We start from the raw sequence: 27,873 nt of genomic DNA, 5'->3' as shown, positions 1-27,873 counted from the left end.
CCCTTGTTAAAAACTTCCAGTGTTGGATCATTCACAACTTCTGGAGGCAGGTTGTTGCACTGGTTAATTGTCCTCACTGTTAGGAAATTCCGCCTTAATTCCAGGTTACTTCTCTCTTTGATCAGTTTCCAACCATTGTTTCTTGTTCTGCCCTCTGGTGCTTTGGAGAAGAGCTTGACTCCCTCTTCTTTGGGGCAGCCCCTCAAATACTGGAATTTAGCTATCATGTTCCCCCCCCCCCCCCCCGTCTTTCTTTTCTCTAGACTGGCCATTCCCAATTCTTGCAACCGTTCTGCGTATGTTTTAATCACAAAATTTCGCCACGCTCACCATTTTGCCATATTAAAAAGCACAGAATAATCATATACTTTCAACTCTCCTAATACATGTGGGCAGGCCGGATGTGGGAATCCACTTAGGAATCCACTTTCGCTCTGTTCTTCTTTAAATATTAAAACCGCAATTATAGCTCCTATCAAACGTAGAGAATATTGGAAACATGCGGAACGCAACGGAAAACCATTTCAATCTTTCTCAAAATTAGGAGGCTTTGCAATCCACTCTCTGGGATTTTGTTCACCTGGTGAGGCAGTCCAGCCAGACGGAGTCACATCACAGGTTGTCCTCGACTTATGTGCACAATTTAGCCCAGAGTTTATGTTGCTAAGTGACATATTGGTTAATTGAGTTTTACCCCGTTCTTCGACCTTTCTAGCCATAGTTGTTAAGTGAATCACCGCAGTTGTTAAGTCATTAACTTGGTTGTTAAATGAATCAGGTTTCTCCCACTGACTTTGCTTGTCGGCAAGTTGCAAAAGGGACATTGCAACCGTCGCAAGTACATGCCAGTTTCCGGGCGTCTGAATTTTGATCACGTGACCGCGGGGATGCTGCAACGGTCCTGTGTGTGAAAAATGATCCTAGGTCACTTTTTTTCACTGCCTGCCATTGCAACTTGGAACGCTCACTAAATGAACTGCTGTAAGCCGGGGAGTACCTGTACACATAAGACACGACTCTGGGCAGCTTACAATCAATTACACCACCTGCGGAAAGGAACAAACTGACATAGGACACAAGTGGGGAAGCACGAAACACAATGTTGGCTTGTTTCCTCAGACCTGGAGGCTGCCCCACACCGAACAACTGTGGGGAGCTGGTTTATTAAATGTGGCAGAGAATAAAAAGCAAAAGATTGCAATGTCCGGGATCACACAACAACACAATGTCCCCCAAACGAGGGCAACTGTGGGAGCCTTAAGGAGCCTCCAGCCAGGCTGCCGGCTTCTTTAAGGGGGACGCTGGGGGACGCTGAGGAAGGCCTCAGGACTCCTCTTCCTCTTAAAGGGACTTTCTTCAAACTGTGGCTTCTCCTTCTCCTCGGACTTTATGCAGCAAAGCATCCATGCCAGGGCAGAGGGGACGGGCAAGGCCGAGGCCAAAAGCCTGCGACGGACCTCCTTCACCTGCAGGATGGAGATGGAGGCCACCTGGGCCACGGAGGGTTCCGGATCGCTCAGCAGGCAATCAAGGCCTAGAATCAAAAAAACACAAAAGACTTCAGCTCCCAGCATCCCCCAGCCAGCCTGCTTCAAGATAGCTGGACTTCAACTCCCAGCATCCCTCAACTAGTCTGCTTCAAGATGGCTGGACTTCCAACTCCCAGAATTCCCCAGCCAGCCTGCTTCAAGATGGATGGACTTCAACTCCCAGCATCCTTCAACCAGCCTGCTTCAAGATGGCTGGACTTCAACTCCCAGCATCCCTCAACCAGCCTTTTTCAAAATGGCTGGACTTCAACTTCCAGCATCCCTCAACCAGCCTGCTTCAAGATGGCTGGACTTCAACTCCCAGCATCCCTCAACCAGCCTGCTTCAAGATGGCTGGACTTCAACTTCCAGCATCCCTCAACCAGCCTGCTTCAAGATGGCTGTACTTCAACTCCCAGCATCCCTCAACCAGCCTGCTTCAAGATGGCTGGAATTCAACTCCCAGCATCCCCTAGCCAGCCTGCTTCAAGATGGTGGACTTCAACTCCCAGCATCCCCCAGCCAACGATGCTTACAAATAGGGATTAAACAGTCAAAGCCATAAACCCTCCTGTGTATTCTAACTCCCTGGATTAAAAAAGTGAGGCCTAAATAACACTGGCGTTACATATTAAATTAAGTAAGACATTCAGATAGATCCTCAAGTTATTTAACTTTTTAAGTTTAAGTCTTTTTATATATACATTTTTTATGATACTGTCAGCCAGCCAAAGGCACTCCTAGAGAGGGGCGGCATATAAATGAAGTAAATAAATACAGGTATTCCTTGATTTAAGCAGAGGTCTTCAAACTTGGCCCTTTTATGACTTGTGGACTTCAACTCCCAGAATTCCTTAGCCAGGCATGCCTGGGGCATGCCTGGCTGAGGAATTCTGGGAGTTGAGGTCCACAAGTCATAAAAGGGCTAGGTTTGAAGACCCCCCCCTCCCCCCTGACATAAATCCTTTCTAATTGCAATTATCCAGTTTGGGTTGACAAGCTCACCTTGTAGAGAAGCCACACCCTGAGGTAGGAGGATGTTACGAATCATGCCACAGACAAGGGAGGGGGGATAAGACAGGAACAAAAGGGGATTTTGATCTAATAATTGGGGGGGGTGGTGTCTGGTTGTTGTGCGGTTGGGAAGCATGGGACTAATTCAGACCTATCCACCGGGTTTGAAGAGGAAGGACGTGGCTTAATTCTACAGGATCCGGTACAAAAGTCTGTGCTGAAATTGATTCAAGCCTTGCAATGACCAAGAGATCCACTAGCCTTTGCCAACGCTGAAATAAAACTTTGAAATAAAACTTGTTTTCTTTTTTCCAACACCCGTGGACTTGAATTTGTATTCCTCACACCGCCAAACTCGCGTCGATGCCTTGAACCCGACCTTGGACTCGGGCATGCACGGGGCTTCCCCCCAACGGCTTGCAGGGGTGTCTCTCCCGGACGCGGCCCGAATTCTGGGGCTTTCTTGACCATCGTCTGAGGACCATCACTGCCCGCTTTTGGGAAAGGCTGCCCGGTATGTTACAGTGCCCCTGGCTTACCCTGCTGGAGGGCGATCAGGTCTTCTTCGTTCAGCTGCCAGGGATCCATGTAGAAGGCCAGGAATCCTGTGTGGGTAGGAAGGTACAGAATTCGCATCTGGTGCCGGCTTGGACTGTTTCATCGGCCATCGAATTCAGCTGGATCCCCCCATTCCTGGTGGCTGCAGCCTGTATGCTGCACCAACCCTTGGCCGGCTGGCAGGATCTGCCCAGGATCGATTGGGATCTGCCCAGGCAGAAAACAGGTCATGCCTGACTTACCGCGACAACATTTCTGTTGCTAAGCGAGACCTTTGTTAAGAGAGTTTTACCCCATTTTACAGCCTTCCTGGCAGCCGTCCTTAAGTGAATCACCGCAGTGGTTCAGTTAGTCACACGGTTGTTAAGTGAATCAGGCTTTGTCAGAAGGTCGCAAAAGGGGATCACCTGACACACACAGGTGGCCGCAGAGATGCTGGAACGTTCTTAGGTGTGAAAAATGGTCACTTTTTTCAGTGCTGTTGTAACTTTGAACAGTCGCTAAGCGAACCATCGTAAGTCGAGGACTATCTGTACTTCCTGACCGTCCAGGATTCGAATTCATACCTGCTTAGCAGTCGCAGCAGCCTACCAGCAAAAGACCTCACCGGGCAGGGGCTGCATCGCAGGGGTCCTTGACTCATTCTCAGAACTGAGCCTCTAGTTTCCCTTGTTATAGAAGGCAGTTGTTAAGCGAATTGTGCAGTCATTAAACGAATCTGGCTTACCCCCCATTGTCAGGAGCTGCCTGGGAAGGTTGCAAATGGTCGCTGGACCCCGGGTCCTTTCAACCATCGTAAGTACATGCCAGTTGCCAAGCATCCGAATTTTAATCACCATCAAAAAATTAACCCGGGCAGTCCTCAATTTACGACAGTTTGTTTAGCGACCATTCAAAGTTACAACGGCGCTGAAAAAAAGCGACTTAGGACCATCTTTTGTACCTAGGATCGTTGCAGCCTCCCCCGTGGTCACGCGATCAAAATTCAGAGGCTTGCCAACGAACTCGCATTTATGACAGTGGCCATGTCCCCGGGGTTACGGGATCCCCTTTTTGCGACCTTGCGACCTTCAAGCAAAGTCAAAAGGGGGAGCCGGATTCACTGAACAGCCGTGTTACTGTCTTAACAACCGCAGTGCTTCCCGTAACAATTACGGCGAGAAAGGCCGTAAAACGGAGCAAACCTTGCTTAAGAACTGTCTCGCTTAGTAACATCAAGTCTGGCCTCAGTTGTGGTCGTAAGGCGAGAACTCCCTGCACTGGGAAGGCTGCAGTGGTCGTAAGGTCATAACTCCCTTTGTTCAGTGCTGTCGCCACTTTGGACGGTCACTAAACCAATTGCCGTTAAGTCGAGGACCACATGGATGTGCGGAAAGGGGCATCGGTGTGGCTGGGGAAATGGCTGGGCCTTGGCGCAGCATCCCATAGAGAATTGGGGGGGGGGCAGAATGCCTGTCCAGGGTGAAGCTGGAAGGGGACCCCTTCCCACCAGGTGGACCCCCCCCCCTTTTTTTCACCTGCAAAGATGCTGGCCGCCCTGCGCAGGGGGGCTTCAGAGCTCTTCAGGTAATCCAGCGTACAAGTCAGGAAAACCGGGGTCTTTTTGGGGTACCATTGAACCTGAAGAGAGAAAGGGGGGGTTCCCCTGAACCTCTGTGCAAGAAAAGAAGTGTGTGTGTGTCTGTGTGTTTGTGTGTGTGTGTAGCATTTGCAAGGGGGCAGCCAGGAGCGGGGCAGAACCCTGGCGAAGAGGGTTGGAAGGGATGCCCCTCATTTGGGGAGGGGGAATGGTGCCGTCCGCCTTGGAACAGCCTGCAAGGAAGGCAGACGATGCCAACTGAGACTAGAGCTTGGAAGGGACCTTGGAGGTCTTCTAGTCCAACCCCCTGCTCAGGCAGGAGACTCCATACAATTTGAGGCAAGAGGCTGTCCAATCCCTTCTTAAAATCCTCCAGGACTGGAGCACCCACCCTGGAGAGGGCAGATGGCTAGCCATTTAGGGGTCTGCCGTCTGGACCAAAAAAGGTTTCCCAGATTGACCATTGCCAACCTGGTACCAGCTGATCTGAGATGCTCAACTGTCCAGTCTCTTCTTAAAAACTTCCAGGGTTGGAGCATTCACCGCTTCTGGTGGCCAGCTGTTCCACTGGTTAATTGTCTTCCCTGTCAGGAAGTTTCTCCTTAATTCCAGGTTGCTTCTCTCTTTGGTCAGTTTCCATCCGTTGTTTCTTGCCCTTCCCTCTGGTGCTTTGGAAAATAGCTTGACCCCCCCCCTCTTCTTTGTGGCAGCCCCTCAAACCCTGGAATGCTGCTATCATGTCCCCGCTACTCCTCCTTTACTCCAGACTGGCCAGGCCCAAGTCCTGCAGCCGTTTTTCGTATTTTTTACTCTCCAGGCCTTTAATTCTCTTCGTTACTCTTGTCTCCACTTTTTCCAAAGCCTCAACGTCCTTTTCCTAACGTGGTGACCAAAACTGGATGCCATATATTCCAGGGGAGGAGACCCCCCCCGGATCTGAGTTAAAGGAGCCAGCGTTTCATTTTACGACCGTTCCCTCGTCACTGGGCTGACTCGTCTCATCCTTGTCCCGTTCGAGGGCACCTAAAGGCACCAAATGACGGCCCACCCCCCCAGACGGTGTTGCAACCAGACCCCAGGGGGATTTTGTCAATGGGAGGGAGGGGGGAACTTTCTCAGAGAAGGGGGTCCACCCACCCCCCCACATACCAGGCTCTTGCAGATTTTATCCAAGGCTTGGTGGCAGTCGTAAGAGGCCAAGGTCATGATGTCCAGCCGGAGATTCCAGCCTAGTAAGTCACTGCAACGGGTCAAGGTCCGCTGGTAAGTCTGTGCCAGGGACAAGGGGTGTGTGTCTGTGTGTGTGTCTGTGTCTCAGGCCAAATGTGCAACCCAGATGTCCTTCTGCGTTCTTGCAAGCCCGCTCACCCTCGGCTCTCCCAGATGTGTGGTTAAAGGGGTACAGAATCTGGGGGCCCTGCGAGGGAAGTAATGTCCCCCACTCCAAGTGGCCTCTGCTCCCCCCTCCCCACGATTTCGTGGAGCAAGGCCAGGGTCCTAGGCAAACGGCCCCTTGCCCCAGTGAGAAGCAAGGCAGAGTTCTGCCCCGGGGGATTTGCAACAGCCACTCCTGGAACCTCTTACGTCAGCCACTGGCTGGCTGCAGTCGTGCAGGCGGAAAAGGAAGGGCACCGAGTGTGCCAGGATTCGCTCCCGCATCTGAGCTTTGTGCCAACGATTCACGCAAGGCAGCAGCTCCCCAAACAGGTGGACGGCCAGAGAACGCTCAGGCTCCCGTTCCTGGGCAGAAGGAGAACAAGGCTGGGTTGGGCACCAGGCGGGCAGTGGGACACCATCTCCGGGGATAGGCCAAGGTCGGCGTGGGGGGAGGGGGAGAGAGAACGGGACTTATTTTAAAAAATAAAAAAATATAAAATAAGTAACAAATCAAATCAACCATCCCACTTGTCTGAGACGGTATAGGTTCTCCTGCTTGAGCAGGGGGCTGGACTAGAAGACCTCCAAGGTCCCTTGTAGTTCTATTGACTAAGTGAACTGTTATAATAAAGTTGGAAGGGACCTCGGAGGTCATCTAGTCCAACCCCCTGCTCAGGCAGGAAACCCTGTACCATTTCAGGCAAATGGCTGTCCAGTCTCTTCTTAAAAACCTCCAGTGTTGGAGGATTCACAGCTTCTGGAGGCAGGTGGTTCCACTGGTTAATTGTCAGGAAGTTTCTCCTTAGTTCTAGATTGCTTCTCTCTTTGGTTAGTTTCCATCTGTGGCTTCTTATCCTGCCTTCAGGCGCTTTGGAGAATAGCTTGACTCCCGCTTCTTTGGGGCAGCCCCTGAGATATTAGAAGGCTGCTATCATGTCACCCCTCACCCTTCTCTTCATTAAACTATACATCCCCAATTCCAGCAACCGTTCCTCCTAAGTTTTAGCCTCCAGTCCTCTGATCATCTTTGTTGCTCTTCTCTGCACTCTTTCCAGAGTCAAGGGCTATCTGTACTCATCCAGAAACTACTCTGAGGGCTGCTAGGTTGGAGAGTGACCGATATTACAATGACACTGAAAAGAACGACTTAAGCCTGGTTCTCACACTTACAACATCATTCCCACGAACACGGGATCAGTTTGGCTGCTTGGCAACCAATTCACATTTACGACGGTTGCAGCGTCCCGGGGGGTCACGTGATCCCCTTTCATGACCCCCTGACCAGCTAAGTCAGTGGGGAAGCTGGATTCAGTTTACAACCAGGTTACTAATGGACCGGCAGCAGCGACGCATTAAACAACAGGCGTAAATTGGGGGGAAGCCCACTTGAGATACGTCTCACTTAACAACAGAGCGCCCCGTGCCCCCCTACCCCACCCTTGACTCCCTCCTGCCTTACGTCCTCCAGGAAAGGCAGGAGCTTCTCCGCGACCTGGAGGCACATGGACCCCACGTAAAGTCTCAACCGGTGGTAAGTCAGGACCTTCGGCAGCGTTTTGAGGATGTCTCTCACGGTCTTCCTGTCAGCCTCATTCAAACCTGCTAGCATCTTGCAGACCAGGCCTTTCAGGAACTTCAGCTGCAAAAAGGGATGTTTTGGGTGGGGTGGGGGGAACAAGACCCAAAACCCCATCCCCAAAGCTCCCCCCCCGGGACCCCACCCTTGGAGACCAAGACTTTCCAAATCTGAATAAAATCGGGAGGCTGGTCTTCCCCGTTTCCCCTTCCCGCACTTGTTTCCCCCAACATTCCCCGACGTACAATTTCTTCATTTGGAGTGACTTGTGACTTACAACCGTTGCTGCATTTGCCCCCCCCCCCCCCCGTGGTCACATGATCAAAATTCAGGCGCTTGGCAACTGACTCGTACTTATAACGGTTGCCGTGTGGCAGGCTCATGCGGTTGCTGTATCTAACAAGCCGAGTCAGTGGGGAAGCCAGATTCACTGAACAACCGTGTGTCAATGCTGCTAAAGTCGGATGTTTTTGCTTTGACAAGAGATGGAGAGGCAAGACTTCCGGTGGCAATGCCGCACCTATGGCAGCTTTTTTCAGCTGCCCGTCCTGAGGTTTCGTCAGAACCGTGGAGACAGTGAAAATCAGCTGTCCCGCGGCTTGTAAACCTCCCCCTCGGGAGAAGAAGGGGAGGTAAGCTTTTCTTGGGTAGAGGTAGAGCTCCCCTAGACCCCCAGAAATATCTGGGGGGTCGGAGGGTGAGAGCTCCCTCGGAGCCCGAGGCTTTCTCCGAATCCAGGACGTCTTTGCTCCGAGCTGATGGGCGAAGCTAGACACCGCATCCACATCTGCTGATAGCGATCTGTGATTGATTTGAAAGCAGACAGAGCTGATCAGGAGGAGTTAAATTTGCAAGTATTTGGAACTTTAACTCGGGGAGTATTAATTTTCTCCATACCCTAATTTGATTTTGAAAGGGAAAAGATGGCGCTGGAATGTTTTTCCTTTGTTTTTTTAAAGAATAAAGCGTGAAGAAAGAGATATATTTTGTAACAAAGTTTGAATAACATATTGGATTTTTGTGTATTTGAGAGTTTTTAAAGTTTTTAAAGATTTTTTTGGGACTTTATCTATCTTGAAGTGCATAGGGAAAGTGAAAGTGATAAGGGAAAGTAAATTTTAACAAGCGGGGAAATGGCTTCAAGATGGCAGGGAATTCCTGTTTTTCCTAAAAGTTCAATTTCTTCTCCTGTAATACAGCCTGCAGTGCAATCCACATCAAAGCCCAAATCTCCTCCACCTTCACCCCCACCACCTGCATTTACACCTAAGGATTTGCAGGATGCTTTGAAGCTTCAAGCTCAACAAACAGCTCAACAAATAAAGGAGGAGATGGCTGATCTTTTTGAGAGTAAAAATAGAGAGATGAGAGAAGACATATTGCTCACACTCCAAGGGCTGGCCACACACATTGAACATTTAGATGATCGTGTGGATGAGGTTGTGGAAAACAGTGTAAAATTAGAAAGTAGAATTGCCACAGTTGAAAATAAAATTGATAGAACGGAGGATGAGGTCACTATCTCACAATATAGAGACATGGAATTTGCCCTGAGAATAAGAGGATTGAAAGAGAACTCACGTGAAGACTTGAAGGAGGAGGTAGCAAAAGATATAGCTCCCATTTTGGGATGTGATCCTGAGGAATTATCAAGAGAGGTGGATAAAATATTTAGGGTTAACTCTTGGATTGTGAGGCAGAAAAAATTACCTAGAGATGTGGTGATTTATTTTTCTAAGAGGTCACTCCGAAATGCAATTATCCAGGCCTTTTATCAACAGAGATTTCAAATTGCAGGTCAAGATATTATAATTTTAAAAGAAATACCTCCAAAAATTTTGAGAAAGAGAAAAGATTTTGGTTTCCTGTCTGAGGAGCTTAAAAATCGACAGATTCAGTTCAGATGGGAGATACCTATCAGAATGGTGGTGAATTATGCAGGGACACAATATCGACTTAACACGATTTCAAAGGCAAAAGATTTTTATGCTGATTCCAAAGGAGGAGCAAGATCCCACCCAACCAAAGAATTATAGACCTATATCGCTTTTAAATATAGATTATAAAATCTTTGCAAAAATATTGGCAAATAGATTAATGCAGGTTTTGAAACAAATGATTTATAGTGATCAGTCTGGATTTATAACTGGAAGACATGAAATATAATGTAAGACAAATTGTAAATTTAATAGAGTATTTGGATAAGAACAAGCAAGTCCCTGCGGCACTGATATTTTTAGATGCTGAAAAAGCGTTTGATCAATTGAATTGGCAATTTTTATTGAAAGTTGTTGATAAGATGAATTTTGGGGATAAATTTTTGCAATCTATTAAGGCTATATATCAACAACAATCGGCACAAATTATAATTAATGGGGGATTATTGTAATTTTTATAAAACTTTTTAATAAAAAAAGATGGAGAGGCAACCATTTCCTTCTTAGGTTTTACTCTTAAGAGTTAGAGTTAGATGATGCTGGGGGGAGGAATGTGCATGAGGGTTTAGCTAGACATAACAACACTGCACCTAGTGTGAGAACCAAGGTTATTGAAATAAGAGATGATGAGAATTGGCGGGCTGGAGAACAGGAGGGAGAGCCTGCATTTCAAACTAATTGGGGAATGTGATTTATGACTGTTAACTGGAGGAGGGAATTGTGCTTTGATACTATGTGCTCAGGGGAGGGGAACTCAGATTTTGGCTTCGACCGTGTACGTGCCGATGCCATGCTACTCGAATAAAGATTCTTTAAGGCAAACAACGCCTCAAAGTTCTTTGAAGAGTTTCATCTGTCGGAACCACGACACCGTGTTACTTCCTTAACAACCGCAGGGAACCCCTGAACAGCTGTGCCCTGAGCAAAAGTTGTGAAAGGTGTGTGTGTGCCGAACCTCACTTAACAACCATCTCGCTTAGCAATGGAAACGCTGAGCTCTGCCCGTCAAGTCTTTTGAAATTTGGAAATTTTTTCCCACGGCGAATTCTTCCCGCCCGGTGTCTCCCTCGCAGGGGAGGCGGGCAGCACGAGAAACCGAAGAAAGGAATGGAATTGAATTGAAAGGAATAAAATCCGTGGAATGAAATTAGACCTGAATGAACGGAAGAAATAAATGACGTGTGCCCCTCCCTCCCTCTACCTTCTGTAGAAGCGGAACCTCGCCTGCCATCTGGGGATTTTAGCGCATAGAAGGAAGAGCCGTTTTGGCTCCGGGAACCAAGTTTCTTTTCCCCCCCCGCCTGCCCGGTCAGGACCCCCACCCCAATTTACCTTCTGCTTCTGCAGCGCCAGGTTTCCCAATCCTTGGAAGCTAAGCCAGCGGACCACCAGCCGGGGGTCTGCCTGCCACTGCTCCAGCATGGCCAGGACTCTCTTCTTGGGGATCAGCCGCGTGGTGAGTTTGCTGCAGAGAAACTTCCCGGCCGGCCGGCATCAGACAGGGAAAGAGGAGAGGAGAGGAAGAAGAGGGCAGTAGGAAAGAAAGGAGAGAGGGAGAAAGAAAGTAGAGAAGAGGAAAGAGAGAGAAGGAGGGTGGATACAGTGAAAGGGGAAATGGACGAGCAGTTTAAGTTTAAGTTTTAAGTTTTATTAAATTTTTATACCGCCCTTCTCCCGAAGGACTCAGGGCGGTGAACAGGGCATATAATAAAAATACAAAAGTACAAAAGTTAAAAAAGAATTAAATTAATGCCCAAAATAAAACAATAAGAATATACAAATAATTAAAACCCTAAATTGACTCCCCATCAGGCCAGGCCAGCTTGTTCGAATAAGTGGGTCTTTAACCCGCGCCGGAAGGAGCGGAGATCCGGTGCCATCGGGAGCTCAACCGGCAGTTGATTCCACAGAGCCGGGGCGCCCACAGAGAAGGCCCTCCCCCTGGGGGCCACCAGCCGGCATTCTCTGACCGGAGGCACCCTGAGGAGGCCCTCTCTGTGGGAACGCACGGGGCGGAGGGGAGTCGACGCCGGCAGCAGGTGGTCCCCATGCCATGTAAGGACTTAAAAACCATCACTAAGACCTTGAACCTCACCCGGAAGACAACTGGTAACCAATGCAGCTCGCGGAGCAAAGGTGTAACATGGGAGTACCGGGAAACTCCCAAGACAACTCTCGCGGCCGCATTCTGTACCAGTTGGAGCCTCCGAGTGGTCTTCAAGGGAAGCCCCATGTAGAGAGCATTGCAATAGTCAAGACGAGAGGTCACGAGCGCATGAGTGACCGTACACAGGGCATCCCGGTCTAGATAGGGCCGCAACTGGCGCACCAGGCGAACCTGGGCAAAAGCCCCCCTAGTCACGGCTACTACATGATCTTCTAAGGTAAGCCGTGAATCTAGGAGGACTCCCAAGTTGCGCGCCCTATCTACGGGGGGTAAAGACTCACCCCCCATAGAAAGTGATGGAACGTTTTGAGTGTCCCGGGATGCCGGAATGTACAGCCACTCAGTCTTGTCAGGGTTGAGTTGAAGTCTGTTCCTCCCCATCCAGACCCGAACCGCCTCCAGGCAACGGGACATCACAGCGAGGGCATCACTGGGGTGGTTTGGGGTCGAAATAAAAAGCAGCACCCAAACTTACGTGTATGTATCTATGTATTGCGATATATTTGTTGACTTGTTGGTGGAAGAAATGGGAAAATAAAAATGAATATTAAAAAAAAAGACAGGGGCCCCGTGCCCAGCCCCCCCCACCCACTCAGCATCCCCTGCCCCATTGGCATCTCCAGTCGCCATAGGGAAGGCAGGAGAAAGCCTCTGCCCACACACAGGCAGCAGCTTTCAGCCTGACCGAGGCTGCCAACGTCTACTAGAACTCCCAGCGCCTTTGCAGGAGTTTCTTAGAAGCCCAAGGCACGTCCCGGGGGGCGGGGTGGGTGGGGGGGAATCAGCAGCACTGGGGGCATGAAGGACCTGGCCTAGCAAGGAGAGCTTCCAAGGGAACAGGATTTTTGTAGCTCAGGGTTGAATTGTGGGGTGCCCTTGTTGCTCTCTGACCTCGCTGGCTTCATCACCCAACTAGGTAACAACTTCAGGGCTAGCAGAGGTAGGGATTGCAGAGTTGAGGGGGGAGGAGGAGGAGGAGGAGGAGGAGGACTGTGGGGACCAGTGCTCTCTGAGCTTGATTGTTGTTGATGTTATCTAATTGGGTAATGAAATGTCTATGAGAAAATCACCAAGCTCAGAGAGCACTAAGCATACACAGCCCTCCTCCTCCTCTTCCTCCTCCTCCTCCTCCTCCCACACCCATCTTTTCCTAGCACTGATGATGTTCCCAAGTTGGCTAATGAAACATCTACAAGAAAACAACCAAGACCAGAGAGCAGCAAGGACCTCACAGTCGTCATCTTCCTCCTCCTCCTCCTCCTTTGCCTTGACATTCTCCTGGCTCCTCGCTTGCCATCTCAGCAGCTTCAGATGTGGGGAGTTGGGGTGGGGTGGGGGCTCTTTCTCTCTTCCCTCCTGTTCCCTTCTGGCCAGTTCCAAGAAGCCCAGGCTTGCCATAGTTCCAGGCTGGTTGGGGACATCTTCTGGATGGGATAGGCTACCTTTGCAGAAACTGAGGACCGGTTCAGAGGCCCTCCTAAGATGATCGGGGGACTGGAGGCTAAAACATACAAGGAACGGTTGCTGGAATTGGGTATGTCTAGTCTAATGAAGAGAAGGACCAGGGGTGACACGATAGCAGCCTTCCGGTATCTCAGGGGCTGCCCCAAAGAAGAGGGAGTCAAGCTGTTCCCCAAAGCAGAAGAAGCAAGGTATGGAAACTCATCAAGGAGAGAAACAACCTGGAATTGAGGAGAAACTTCCTGACAATTAACCAGTGGAACAATCTGCCTCCAGAAGTTGTGGATGCTTCATCACTGGAGGCATTTAAGAAGAGACTGGACAGCCACTTGTCTGGAATGGTGTAGGGTTTCCTGCCTGAGCAGGGGGTTGGACTAGATGACCTCCAAGGTCCCTTCCAACTCTGTTGCTCTGTTACCCCGTTCTTTTATTCTGCTTCCTGAGGCCCAGAGCTCCAGCATCTGGAGCCTGCCAACCAAAAGGACTGGGGTGTGGAACTGGGGAGCAAGGGGGAGGCCCAGAAGCAGCTGGTGGAAGCCAGAGGAAGCCCCTCACGGGCCAAGGAGAGCTGGGCCAACCCAGAACAGGTCCTCCTGACCTATCCTTCACGGTGAACCATTTCTGACCCATCTTTGCTTAAGAAGGTCCACAAGCCGGAGAAGCAGTGACGTGTCCTACAGAGTCAGGCTCCTCTCTTCCTTCTCCCTGACACACTACACACCTCTGGTTGTGCCTTGCACACTGGATGCCCTGGCTGGACAATTTCTCAACTTACCCCCGCAAAGAGCGCCTTGGCGGTCAAAGCCCTCTCCTCCACCTGGGCATTCAGCTGAGGGATGACCTCTGCCAGCAGCCCCAAGAGGTGATGAGTTGTGAGGATCGCCAGGATTCTGGGAAAACAGAGACACCCCCCCCAACACACACACACACACACACACACACACACACACGAGTGGTTACTTTCATCAGAGAGGTGGGCTGACGGTTTGATTGGGGGTGGGGGGAGTTGCTCCAGAGCAGCACCTTACCGAGCAAAGAGGATGACACCTCTGAGATGTTCTTCCTTGCTGGACAGAAGACCCCAGACCTTATTCGTCTCTAGGCCTAGTAGAGCCTTAAAGTTGTGGTCCTGGAGCAACAGGATCCTCAGCAGATCCACTGTGAACCTGCGCAGGGAACACAAGGCTCTTGGGCAGATCTCGAAAGATCTCGACAAATCTTGAACGAGGGGCCCTATCCAACGAGGTGAAATTTTATTTTATTTTTTTGCAACAAGAAAAGTAGCTTTAATTATTAGCGAGTTTAAATATTATCTCGGTAAATTGCGTATTTCAAGTTTATATTACCAATGTGTTGAAGGGATTTTATTGTGCTTATGATTTTAGTCTAAGTTTAGACTAGATTAGCAGCTATTTTATATATAAGTCACCATTAGTAACCGTTTTATATTGATATTTGTATTGTTATCATGTAATCATTGTTTTATTATTTTGTGGAAGCGGCCAGGTGGTTCCGTCCCAGGCGCCTAATGGACCCAGAACGGTTCCAGATGGTGCTTGGGTCTTTACCTAGCTCCCTCACTCACAGCCCGGTCGATGCCTTGGTGGATGCCTGGGAAAGGGCGGCCACTGAGGCACTCGACCGTGTTGTACCCTTGCGACCCCAGACCCGGCACAGATCCTGTTGGGCCCCATGGTTTTCTGTGGAGCTCCGGGAGATGAAGCGTCGGAGACGGGGTCTAGAGAGCGGTTGGAGATCCACCCGATCTGAATCTGACCGATTGCGACTAAGAGCCTTTACAAGGTCTTATCTCGCTGCGATGAGGACGGTGAAGTCTAATTACTTCGCTGCCCTCATCGCGTCCGCAGATAATCGCCCAGCCGCCCTGTTTAGGGTGACTCGCTCTCTCCTTAATCGGGAGATGAGGGAGGATCCCTTACAGGGATGGGCTGAGGAGCTTAGTCATCATCTGGTGGACAAAATCGCTCAGATCCGGACCGGTTTGGACTCTGACTGGGCAGAGTCAGGCATGGAGGAATCAAGCGGTCTTGAGCATGTTATCTGGATTGAGTTCGATCCTGTTTCCCCCGATGACGTGGACAGATCATGAGAAGGCTGAGCTTCACCACTTGTTTACTGGACCCGTGCCCCTTCTGGCTGGTCTATGCGGCTCGGGAGGAGACACGAGGCTGGTTCCAGGCAGTAATATCTGCTTCCTTGAAGGAGGGTATTTTCCCTGCCGCCTTGAAGGAGGCGGTGGTGAGACCCCTCCTCAAGAAGCCTGCCCTGGACCCGGCTGTTTTAAATAACTACCGTCCGGTCTCTAACCTCCGCTTTTTGGCGAAGGTTGTTGAGAGTGTGGTGGCGCATCAGCTTCCTCTGTTCCTGGAGGAAACTGAGTATCTTGACCCGTACCAATCGGGTTTCAGGCCCGGGTACAGCACGGAGACGGCATTGGTCGCACTGGTGAATGATCTCTGGCGGGCTCAGGACAGGGGATGTTCCTCTGTCCTAGTCCTTTTAGATCTCTCAGCAGCTTTTGATACCATCGACCATGGTATCCTACTGCGGCGTCTCAGGGGGTTGGGAGTGGAAGGCACTGTTTTGCGGTGGTTCTCCTCCTACCTCCTGGGCCGCTCGCAGTCGGTGTTGACGGGAGAGCAGAGGTCCGCCCCGAGATCTCTCGTTTGCGGAGTCCCTCAGGGGTCGGTCCTCTCTCCCCTCCTGTTCAACATCTATATGAAACCGCTGGGCGAGCTCATTCGTGGTTTCGGGGTGGGGTATCATCAGTACGCTGATGATACCCAACTTTTTCTTTCCACCCCAAACCAACCCAGTGATGCACTCGACGTGATGTCCCGTTGCCTGGAGGCGGTCTGGGTTTGGATGGGGAGAAACAGGCTTCGTCTCAATCCTGCCAAGACTGAGTGGCTGTGCATACCGGCATCTCGGGTTAACCAGGTTGTTCCACCACTAATGATGGGGGGTGAGGTGTTACCCCCCGTCGATAGGGCTCGCAACTTGGGTGTCCTCTTGGATTCACGGCTCAATTTTGAAGATCACATAGGAGCCGTGACCAGGGGGGCTTTTGCCCAGCTTCGTCTGGTGCGCCAGTTGCGGCCCTATCTGGACTGAGATGCCCTACGCACAGTCACCCATGTGCTCGTGACCTCCCGGCTAGACTACTGCAACGCTCTCTACATGGGGCTGCCCTTGAGGACCACGCGGAGGCTTCAACTGGTGCAGAATGCAGCCGCGCGAGTTGTTATGGGAGTTTCCCGATTCTCCCGTGTAACACCTCTGCTCCGTGAGCTGCTTTGGCTTCCGGTTGCCCTCCGGGTGAGATTCAAGGTGCTGGTAATGACCTATAAAGCTCTGAATGGCTTGGGTCCGGATTATCTAAGGGAACACCTGCTGCCGGCATCAACTTCCCATCGTCCTGTGCGCTCCCACAGGGAGGGCCTTCTCAGGGTGCCGACGGTTAAGGAGTGCCGGCGGGTGATCCCCAGGGGGAGGGCATTCTCTGTGGGCGCGCCTGCCCTTTGGAATGATTTACCGGTGGAACTTCGGACCGCCCCCAATCTGCGTACATTTCGCCGGGATCTGAAAACTTGGTTTTTTGATCTATCAGGCCTGGACTGAAGGGGTTTTAGCTTTTAATATTGTTTTAATTGTTGGGCTTATGTAATTTAATCTATTTTAATTTATACTATTTTTATATCATATTTTATGTTGCCCTGTAAACCGCCCTGAGTCCTTCGGGAATAGGGCGGTATAAAAATTTAATTAAATAAATAAATAAATAGTCAGATGCTTTATGTATTTTGGAAAAGTAAAAGCCTCATGTTAAAGGGGAGGGGTGGAAAGGAATTACGGATGGAGCCTGGGTTGTTGTATATGAGTCATCATGTAGGAATTATTTTTCTGTACCTTTTGGTTCCTGGTACCAAGACCAGATCTCTTTGTTCTGGAATGTTATAAAAGGTGGAAGACATCTTTCCTGGTTGTGGCCTTCATCTCTCTACCAGCCACGAAGAGAAGAGAGATGGGGCCACCCAACTCTGTTTTGATCAAAATAAAAGTGGTTTGCTTGCTGAAACCTCGGCTCGGGAGTTTCTTTTAAATTCCTGGGTAATGCTGGGGCAATTCTGAGGCTAAGTGTAAAACCTCACAGTGTCAACGCTGCTAACGTCGGATGTTTTTGCATTGACAACAGACGGAAATGCAGCCATCTTTCCCCTTTCGCTTTGAGAGTTAGATGATGCTGGGAGGGGTGTGTATGGATGAGAGCCTAGCTAGACATAACAACACTAAACCTAGGGTGAGAATCAAGGTTACTGAGCCCAGCGCTGATAAAGAATTGGTGGGCTGGAGAGCTGGAGAGGAAGCCCAGGCTTCAAGCTAATTGGGGAATGTGATTTATGACTGTTAATTGGAAGAGTGAATTGTACTTTGATACTATGTGCCCAGGGGAGGGGAATTCAATTTTTGGCCTCGATTATGTAAGTGCCGATGTTATGCTACTCGAATAAAAGATTCTTTAAGGTAAACAATGCCTCGAAGTTCTTTCGAAGAGTTTCATCTGTCGGAACCATGACATAATGTTATTTTAGGAGAAAAACAAGTTGTATGTAATATACATGATAAAATAACAAATTGGCTTTATGGCAACAAAGGATGCCAAGAAGAAATATGCTCCCCATCCCTCTTTATTTTTCCAGAAAACAAAGGACAAATGCTTTTCCCCATTTACTCCAAGAGATTTGGGGATTTTACCTGTCTAACAGGATCCTTAAAGTGGACAGTCTTATTTGTTTAGCAATGGATCCAGTGGATGGGTTCATGCATGGTGATAAATCATTTGATTGTGTTTAGTTTAGCATGAAACGTGTCCTAGCAACTACGGCACGATGTTATATGCAAATGAGATTCCATGGCTTATTCAAGCAAGGTTTCAAATCCTAGCTTAATATATGAAATTTAATGTGGAGAAAAGCAAGGTTTCACACCTGGGCAGGAAAAAGCAAAGGTACGAGTACAGGTTAGGCCAGGGGTAGGCAACCTTGGCCCCTTCATGACTTGTGGACTTCAACTCCCAGAATTCCTCAGCCAGCATGGGGGAACTATGGCCCCTTCATGACTCGTGGACTTCAACTCCCAGAATTCCTGAGCCAGCATGAGGGAAACTATGGCCCCTTCGTGACTCATGGACTTCAACTCCCAGAATTCCTCAGCCAGCATGGGGAAACTTTGGCCGCTTCATGACTCGTGGACTTCAACTCCCAGAATTCCTCAGCCAGCATGGGGGAACTACTGTATGGCCCCTTCATGACTGGTGGACTTCAACTCCCAGAATTCCTCAGCCAGCATGGCTCAGTTTGGAAACCTCTCCCTTTCCCCTCAGCATGGCTGGCTCAGGAATTGTGGGAGTTGAAGTCCACCAGTCCTAAAAGAGCCAGGGTTGCCTACCCCTGGGTAAGGTGAAACCTAGCTCAAAAGGAGTAACTGTGAGAGGGACCTTGGAGTCCCAGCGGATGATCCCTTAAATATGAGGAAACAGTTATGTGGGAGTAGCCAAAAAGGCTAATACAATCGTGGGTTGTGTAAACAGAGGCACAGAATCAAAATCACGTGAAGCATTAGTACCGCTTTATAAAGCCTTAGTAAGGCCACACCTGGAATCCTGCATCCAGCTCTGTTGATTGATTGATTGAGTGATTGATTGAAATGCTCTAGGGTGGGTCTCCTGCTGCTTGAGCAGGGAGTTAAGACTAGATGACCTCCAAGGTCCCTTCCAGCTCCATTGATTGAATGAAACAGGATTTGGGGGGAACCTTGTCTTCATTGGGGTCAAGGGAGAGAAGCCCAGCCAGGCACCTCTTAACTAGGAGGGGGTGTCTCCCCCACACAATCACCTCACGTGTTCAGCAGCCACAAGTTTGCAGCGGAGGGGGTGGTGGCTGGAGTCGGCTGCTTGGTCCATCTGGCCTTCCTCCTCCTCCTCCTCCCCATCATCATCATCCCCGTAGCCTGGAAGCCGCACCAGGAAGTGGATCTGGGTCAGGATAGCCAGGAGGAGGGCTGGGTACAGACCCTGCATGGCTCCCATGCAGGTGAAGAGCTTCAACATTTCGCCCAGCGCTCTCAGGGCCTAGAGAAAGAAAAGGAAGGACGCCAAGATGTTCCTGGCGCTCTTTGGCAGTTTCACAACCCGACGGAGTTACATCCTCAGTGCTAGAAGGGAGCGGGGTTTGTGGAGAGGAGGAGGAGGAGGAGGAGGAGGAGGAGGAGGAGGAGGAGGAGGGGGAGGAATAATAATAATTAGGGAACATCCTCCGTGATCCTTCCTTCCTTTCCTCCCTCCCTCTCTTCCTATTTCCTTTCTACCTCTCTTTTCCTTCCTCCCTTCCTCCCTCCCTCCCTCCCTTTTTTGCTTCTTCCTTCTGTTTATTTCCTTCCTGCATTTTTCTTTCCTTCTTTCCCTCCCTCTCTCTTTCCCTCTCTCCCTCCCTTCCTTTCTTTTCATTTCCTTCCTGCCTTTTTCTTTCCTTCTTTCCCTCCCTCTCTCTTTCCCTCTCTCCCTCCCTTCCTTTCTTTTCATTTCCTTCCTGCCTTTTTCTTTCCTCCTCTCCTTCTGTCCCTCCCTCTTCCTTCCTTCTTTTTTTTTTCTTGAAATTTTTTTATTAGTTTTTATAGGTTAAAAAGGGGGGGTAATGGGATGGGAATTTGGCAAACAGCATATTATTGTCTGGGTAAATATATGTAAATAAAAGTAGTAAAGCTAATAATAACAACGGTAGGTATGATAGATTATCATAAACAATACTAAGATAGCATTTTTCTTACTCAGATAAATTCAAAATTGCGTATCACATTCGTTTCTCTCTAACTCGCTTATCTAGCCATTGATAAAATTTGTTCCAAGTTCTATAGGAAACAGAAAGTTCCTCTTCCTTCTTTCTTCATTTCCTCCTTTTCGTTTCCTTCTCTGCTTGTCTCCCTCCCTCCCTCCCAGTGGTTAGAATGCGGCATTGCAGGCAAACTCTGCCCACTGTCAGGAGTTCAATCCTGCACAGGGCTCAAGACTGGCTCAGCCTTCCGTCCTTCCGAGGTCGGTAAAATGAGGGCCCGGATTGTTGGGCGTGCAACAGGCAGACTCTTTAAACCGCTTAGAGAGGGATGTCAAGCACTACGAAGCGGCAGATACGTCTGACTGCTGTTGCTACTGGCTCACTGTGAAGGGAATCCTGTGTCACCCACAGCCTTTCTCTTTAGGAAGCTGGCTGAGGAATCACTTGATCTCAGCCCACTCCAACCACCGTAAATACATGCCGAGTTGCCAAGTGCCTCCGTTTTGATGACTTGGGGACTTCAACTCCCAGAATTCCTCAGCCAGCGTGGGGGAACTATGGCCCCTTCATGACTCGTGGACTTCAACTCCCAGAATTCCTCAGCCAGCATGGAGAAACTTTGGCCGCTTCATGACTTGTGGACTTCAACTCCCAGAATTCCTCAGCCAGCATGGGGGAACTATGGCCCCTTCATGACTCGTGGACTTCAACTCCCAGGATTCCTCAGCCAGCGTGGGGGAACTATGGCCCCTTCGTGACTCATGGACTTCAACTCCCAGAATTCCTCAGCCAGCATGGGTAAAACTATGGCCCCTTCATGACTTGTGGACTTCAACTCCCAGAATTCCTCAGCCATCATGGGGAAACTATGGCCCCTTCATGACTTGTGGACTTCAACTCCCAGGATTCCTCAGCCAGCATGGGGGAACTATGGCCCCTTCATGACTCGTGGACTTCAACTCCCAGAATTCCTCAGCCAGCATGGGTAAAACTATGGCCCCTTCATGACTTGTGGACTTCAACTCCCAGGATTCCTCAGCCAGCGTGGGGGAACTATGGCCCCTTCATGACTCGTGGACTTCAACTCCCAGGATTCCTCAGCCAGCATGGGGAAAACTATGGCCCCTTCATGACTTGTGGACTTCAACTCCCAGGAATCCTCAGCCAGCGTGGGGGAACTATGGCCCCTTCATGACTCAGGGACTTCAACTCCCAGGATTCCCCAGCCAGCATGGCTCAGCTTGGAAGCCTCTCCCTGGGGATGCCGTAACAGCCTTCAGTGCTAGGACAGGCTGCCCATCACTTTTTCCAGTGTCCTTGAAACTTTGAACGGTCGCCGGACAAACATTTGTAAGTGAAGGACCGCCTCTAATGATGCTTGCAAGGCTCTGGGATTGTAGCCTTCACCGTCCCGCCGTTTGAGCTTTCCCGGGGGAGTTCATGCTCTGCTTTGGCCTACCTGGCAGGGTTGGTCGACACTTACTGCCAAAGGCGCGAGCGACTCCGCGTAACTGGTGGTGCCTCCGGCACTGCAGCTGTGTTCAGGCACGCTGGCTCCCCGTTTCAGCTCTCGGAGCAAGTACCAGAGGACTTTGGTGTTGGTCTCGGGGACCATGCAAAGCGTCCTCCACACCTCGGCGGCCGTGCTGTGAAAGGGAAGCGTGGACAGGTGTGACTTCGCCCACTGGCCTTGTCAGGCTGCAATGGGCCCAGGGCCAGCACAGTGCTTAGGCTGCATCGACAGAGGGATGGAATCAAGGTCAGGTGAAGTGTTAATACCACTTTACAAGGCCTTGGTAAGGCCACGCGTGGAATCCTGCATCCAGTTTTGGTCACCAAGAAGCTTCTTCAGCTCTGACTGGATGGTGAGGGATGGAAGGACTTATATCCCTTGGCAGTCATCTAGTCATTTGCATTCTTTCTGAGAGCTGTTGAGGCCAATTGGAGGCTTGTCAAAATCCACATTCTGGACACAGAGGACCGCTAGTTTGAAAGAGGGGTCCAAGAGGCCATCTATCTCCAAACCGAACAGCCCTCCCTCAACGGGGAGGGGAATATGACATCATCTATCTCCAGCTACAACACAGTTCCATGAAGACTCCACACCCATTTGCACCACTCAGGTGACCCCGAGGACACAGGTAAACCTAAACGACCCTCTAAAAGGAGGCAAATGACCAGCTGTCTGCAAGGAGCATAAATCCTTCCATTCCCCACCCTCCAATCAGAGCCGAAGAAGCTTCTGGGATGAGAAGCGAAACGTCTTCAGAAGAAAAGCAAGGAAGTCCAGTTGCCTCATGAAAAACACCTTTGGAACAGGTAACTGGAGGGACTGGAGGCTAAAACATAGGAGGAACGGCTGCTGGAATTGGGTCTGTCTAGTTTAATGAAGAGAAGGACGAGGGGGGACATGATAGCAGTCTTCCAGTATCTCAGGGGCTGCCCCAAAGAAGAGGGAGTCAAGCTATTCTCCAAAGCGCCTGAAGGCGGGACAAGAAGCAACGGATGGAAACTCATCAAGGAGAGAAGCAACCTAGAACTAAGGAGAAACTTCCTGACAGTTAGAACAATTAACCAGTGGAACAACCTGCCTCCAGAAGCGGTGAATGCTCCAACACTGGAAGTTTTTAAGAAGGGACTGGACAGCCATTTGTCTGAAATGGTATAAGGTTTCCTGCCTGAGCAGGGGGTTGGACTAGATGACCTCCAAGGTCCCTTCCAACTTTATTATTATTATTATTATTATTATTATTATTATTATTATTATTATTATTATTATTATTATTATTATCATCTGATTGGAAGCCAGTTGCTTGGCGTGCTAATTATGGACCTCCCTTTTTGAAATCCAGGCCAGTGAGGCAGCAGTGTCATACCTGCTGCAGGGCAAGGAGTGTTTCAAGAGGCTGGAGACCACGTCTTCAGGCGACACCTCTGCTAGAGAAGTCACCACATTCAGCGCCGCCCGCCGAGCTCTGCCCACTGGGATGCTGCTGATCTCCCAATACAGCCATTCCACTATTTCTGAGACCTGAAGAAGAATGATGGAAGAGAGAGAAAGTAAGAGAGATGGGTATGGATCACAAGTTGGGGGAATCGGGAACTTCAGCAGTGACCATGTTGGAGTTCTCCAGGAGCCTTCAGGAGATCTTCTGAAATCACGTTCAAGCAGCACCGATGGTCCAAGACTTAGGAAGAACCGCTTTATGCTGCTTTGGTAAGATCCCTTTTGGTCACCATGATACAAAAAAGATGTTGAGACTCTGGAAAGAGTGCAGAGAAGAGCAACAAAGATGATCAGGGGACTGGACGATAAAACATGCGAAGAACGGTTGCATGGATTGGACATCATGGTTCCGATTAATGAGACAGTTCAAACAACATTCAGGAATCGCTTTATCTAAAAAGTCTATAATAATGAAACAAAGCATCGGCACTCATGGATGGATACCAGAATCGGAATTCTCTTCCCCTTGACCCCCCACATCATACAAAATTTCCCTCCCTTATTTACACGTCATGAATCACATTTACCAATTAATTTAACACATGAAGTTTCACTTCCCTTCTGAAGTGGCTATCCCTTATCTTGTCAAAACATCCAGGTTGCATTCCTCCCGTGGTTTAGTGATTCAAAACCAAAGAGTTAAAGCAAAAGGCTGCCTCTTATATCGTCAGTGCAAAAACATGTTAATGTTTGCAGCATTGACACTGGGTAGTTCTACTCTAGTGGAAAGAAGGATCAGGGGTGACATGATAGCAGTTATTCCAGTATTTGAGGGGCTGCCACAAAGTAAAGAGGGGTCTATCTATTCTTCAAAGCACCTGAAGGCCGGACAAGAAGCTTCAGATGGAAATTTATCAAAGAGACATTCAACTTAGAACTAAGGAGAAATTGTCTAACAGTGATAACAATTAACCAGTGGAACAGAAGTTGCCTCCAGAAGTTGTGGATGCTGCAACACTGGAAGTTTTTAAGAAGTGATTGGACAACCATGTGTCTGAAATGGTATAGGGTCTCCTGCCTATTTCCTATTGCATGTCTAGGTATTGCCCATATAGGTATTTTATTATTTAATATATATTGGTACTTTTTCCAAACTCTGAGCAAGGCGTTTCTTAAAATATGAATCTTAAAAATATTATCCACTTTTTTGTCATAAAATAAATACGCAGCCATCCGTACAATAAATCATACCTCTCAATATTCAATATTCTTTCATCCGTTAAATTGAACCAATCACTAATTGTTGATAAAACAACTGCATCATAATATAATCTCAAATTGGGCATCTTCAAACCCCCTCTCTCACGTGCATCTTGCATTATTTTAAGCTTTACTCTCTGTCTTTTCCCTGCCCAGATAAATTTATTAATACCTTTTTGCCACTCATTTAAATTTGCGTCTTTCTTAAGTATTGGTATCATTTGGAACAAAAATAAAAATTTTGGTAAGACATTCATCTTCACAGCTGCTATTCTCCCCAACCAAGACGATTGTAATTTTTTCCAGCTGTCAATCTCCTTTTGTACTTTTTGCCATAACAATTCATAATTGTTTTTATATAATTTCACATTCGATGCTGTGATATACTGTATACCCCCAAGTATTTAACCTTTTTTACTATTTCAATTCCTGTTGATTTTTCTAACGCTTCTCTTTGTTTTATGGTCATATTTTTTGTTAATATTTTAGTTTTTTGCTTATTAACTTTAAATCCAGAGACTTGTCCATATTGTGTTATCACATCCAATAATTCTAAAACCGATTGAGTAGGTTGACTTAAAGTAACAACCAAGTCATCTGCAAACGCTCTCAATCTATAATCTTGATGCCTAATTTTAATTCCCTTTATCTTATTTGATTCACGTATTTTAATCAATAATATTTCCAGTGTTAAAACAAACAATAATGGTGATAAAGGGCATCCCTGCCTTGTTCCTTTTTCAATTTTACAAATTTCTGTTAAATTACCATTAACAATTATTTGTGCCGTTTGCTTTTGATATATTGCTTTAATAGCCTGTAAAAAATAATCCCCAAATTCCATCTTTTCTATTACTTTCAATGCCAATTCAATTGATCAAAAGCTTTCTCTGCATCTAAAAATATCAATGCAGCAGATACGTGGTTGTTTCTTTCCAAATATTCCAATAAATTAACAATTTGTCTTACATTGTACTTCATTTGTCTACCAGTTATCAACCCCGATTGATCATTATGTATCACTTGTTGCATCATATTCATTATTCTATTTGCCAATACTTTAGCAAATATCTTATAATCAGTTTCTGACTGCAAATTTTTATAATAACTCTTCTTAAAAACCTGCAGTAGCGGAGCACCCACCACTTCTGGAGGCAAGCACTTCCACTGGTTAATTGTCCTCGCTGTCAGAAAATGTCTTATTTCTTTCTTCAAAGTTGAGTTGAGAGTACAGGAGTGACTGGCCCAAGATCATCCATGATTTCTGTGGTTGGCTGTGGATTCAGTTAGGGTCCTTCAAATCAACAAGTCAACTGCTCAGCCACTTGTGACACTATAGGCCCCAAAACATGGAGTCTTGTCACAAGACTTCAACCCTCCCAAGAAGATTTGGGGAAAAGAGTTGGAGAAGACCCCTCAAACTGTGCAGAATTGATTTCCTAATAGAATAGAATAGAATAATAGAATAGAATAGAATAGAATAGAATAGAATAGAATAGAATAGAATAGAATAGAATAGAATAGAAGAATAGAATAGAATAGAATAGAATAGAATAGAATAGAATAGAATAGAATAGAGAATAGAGTAGAGTAGTAGAATAGAATAGAAGAGAAGAGAAGTGTAGAGTAGAGTAGAGTAGAGTAGAATAGAATAGAGTATAGAGTAGAGTAGAGTAGTAGAATAGAATAGAATAGAATAGAATAGAATAGAATAGAACAGTAGAGTAGAATAGCATAGAATAGAATAGAGTCAAGTAAAATAGTAGAATAGAATAGAATAGAATAGAATAGAATAGAATAGAGTAGAGTAGTCTAGAGTAGAATAGAATAGAATAGAATAGAATAGAATAGAATAGAATAGAGTAGTCTAGAGTAGAATAGAATAGAATAGAATAGAATAGAATAGAATAGAATAGAATAGAATAGAATAGAATAGAATAGAATAGAATAGAATAGAATAACAGAGTTGGAAGGGTCCTTGGAGGTCTTCTAGTCCAACCCCCTGCTCAGGCAGGAAACCCTATACCATTTCAGACAAACGGCTGTCCGATCTCTTGGGACCGCATCGTCTGGCTGGTTCGGACTTCTACGGAGACCCTCACCTTGTCCTTCAGGGCAGTTTTCTCTTTTTGCAAAATCCCGGCCAGTTTCACCGCAGTTTCATCCAGGAGGCTCGTCTCACAGGTCCTCAGGCTACCCACCACGGACAGCAGGATGTCCGCTGGGGAGGCTGAACCGGTTGCGACCTCCGGCTCCTGCGATAAACAGGAAGAAACCTTTTGAAACGGGTGAGGTCCTCGGCTTACGATCGCAACTCAGCCCAAGACTTCTCTCGCCGAATGAGACATTTGTTAAATGAGGCCTGCCCCGTTTCGCGACCTTGCTTTTCCCCGGTTGTTAAGCGAATCACGGCAGTGGTTAAGTTAGTCACACAGTCACTAAGTGGATCGGGCTCCCCTCCCCGCTTGACTTTGCTTGCAGGAGAGACGCAAAAGGGGATTGCTTGACACACATACACACACACCCCAGGGACGCTGTCACCGCTATAAATAGGAGCCAATTGCCGAGTGGCTGAATTTGATCACATGACCGCGGGGAAATGCTGCCACGATCGTAAGTGTGAGGAACGGTCATAAGTCCCTTTTTGCAGCGCCGTTGTAACTTTAAAGGGTCCCTAAATGAACGGCCAAGGACTCTCTGTCATTTTCATCAATTTTTCTCAATCTTAGGCACTTGAAGACAGGTGGACTTCGAGTCCCAGAATTCCCCAGCCAGCATAGCTGGCTGGGGAATTCTGGGACTCGAAGTCCACCGATCTGAAAGTTGAGAAATGCTGCTCTAGAAGGTTATTTCTAGAACAGGGAAGGCCTCTAAAGTTTATTCCCCACCCTTTGGCTAATGTCACCTATTTTTTTGCCCAGTCCCATCCTTACTTCGAGGGGGGGGGGGTGACGATCTGGAAGGAACCAAGGAACAACGTCCGGAGGCTTCCCTTATAAAACGTAAATTACAAATGCGGAGATTACAAAAAGAGAGAGAGAGATAGAGACACACATCCCGTATCCCAAATACGGTACCTGGGAGCCTTCTTCTTCCTTCTCCTCGGTTGGGAAAGTGACCACTAATGAAGACAAGTTCCTTACTTCTCCAAAGGAATTGGGGGCTAGGTCCTTCCTTTCCTCCTTCTGATCCGCCAGGCCTTCTGCCGATTCTCCAGAAGCGGAAGCTTGCAGCCCAGACATCGTCTCCAACTTTGCTTCCCGAGAAGAGACGACTTGGTCCTCCAAGGGGAAGAAGGTTTAACACCCAACCTGGTCTCCAAAGGCGTCTGAACTTGATTGGCTCTTTTCCATCCGTGGGTTGACCTTGTCTGTCTTGCTGGACATTTTGAAGACCCCCCCTCCCCTCCTTAGGTCTTCTTCTTCGGACTCGGAAAGAACAGCCAAGAGTTTTTGCCGCAAGAGGCGAAGGGAACTTTGAGTGGAAGGAAGCGGAGGAGCTGGTGGCGAGACGGGGAAAGGTCCAAAGCCCCTCCGAGGCCTCCGCCGTTTCTCGACAAATTGAATGCGTTGACCTATGCAAAAATAAAGGAGAAGAAGGAAGAAGCAGGAAGGAAG

The 27,873-nt window shown here is 48.2% G+C and overlaps 1 protein-coding gene across 1 annotated transcript; it reads right to left on the bottom strand.

Annotated features, from left to right (window-relative positions):
• Window positions 1-1,203: 1,203 nt before the first annotated feature.
• Window positions 1,204-27,498, bottom strand: MROH6 (maestro heat like repeat family member 6; the record flags this gene model as incomplete). The annotated part of the gene is made up of 15 exons (XM_083360354.1): window positions 1,204-1,534; window positions 3,083-3,148; window positions 4,619-4,721; window positions 5,830-5,949; window positions 6,265-6,420; window positions 7,517-7,696; window positions 10,903-11,035; window positions 13,617-13,666; window positions 13,974-14,088; window positions 14,227-14,364; window positions 19,114-19,349; window positions 21,509-21,695; window positions 22,926-23,080; window positions 26,359-26,511; window positions 27,334-27,498. The coding sequence occupies 15 exons, from the start codon at window positions 27,496-27,498 to the stop codon at window positions 1,290-1,292; spliced, it is 2,202 nt and encodes a 733-aa protein (XP_083216480.1). The 3' UTR covers window positions 1,204-1,289.
• Between the last annotated feature and the right edge of the window lie 375 nt (window positions 27,499-27,873).

The sequence above is a fragment of the Vipera ursinii genome (genome assembly GCF_947247035.1).
Source record: "Vipera ursinii genome assembly, chromosome: 3".
Lineage (NCBI taxonomy): Eukaryota > Metazoa > Chordata > Lepidosauria > Squamata > Viperidae > Vipera > Vipera ursinii.
The sequence above is the reverse complement of the archived record's forward strand: the minus strand, read 5'-3'. Positions and strand labels throughout refer to the sequence as shown.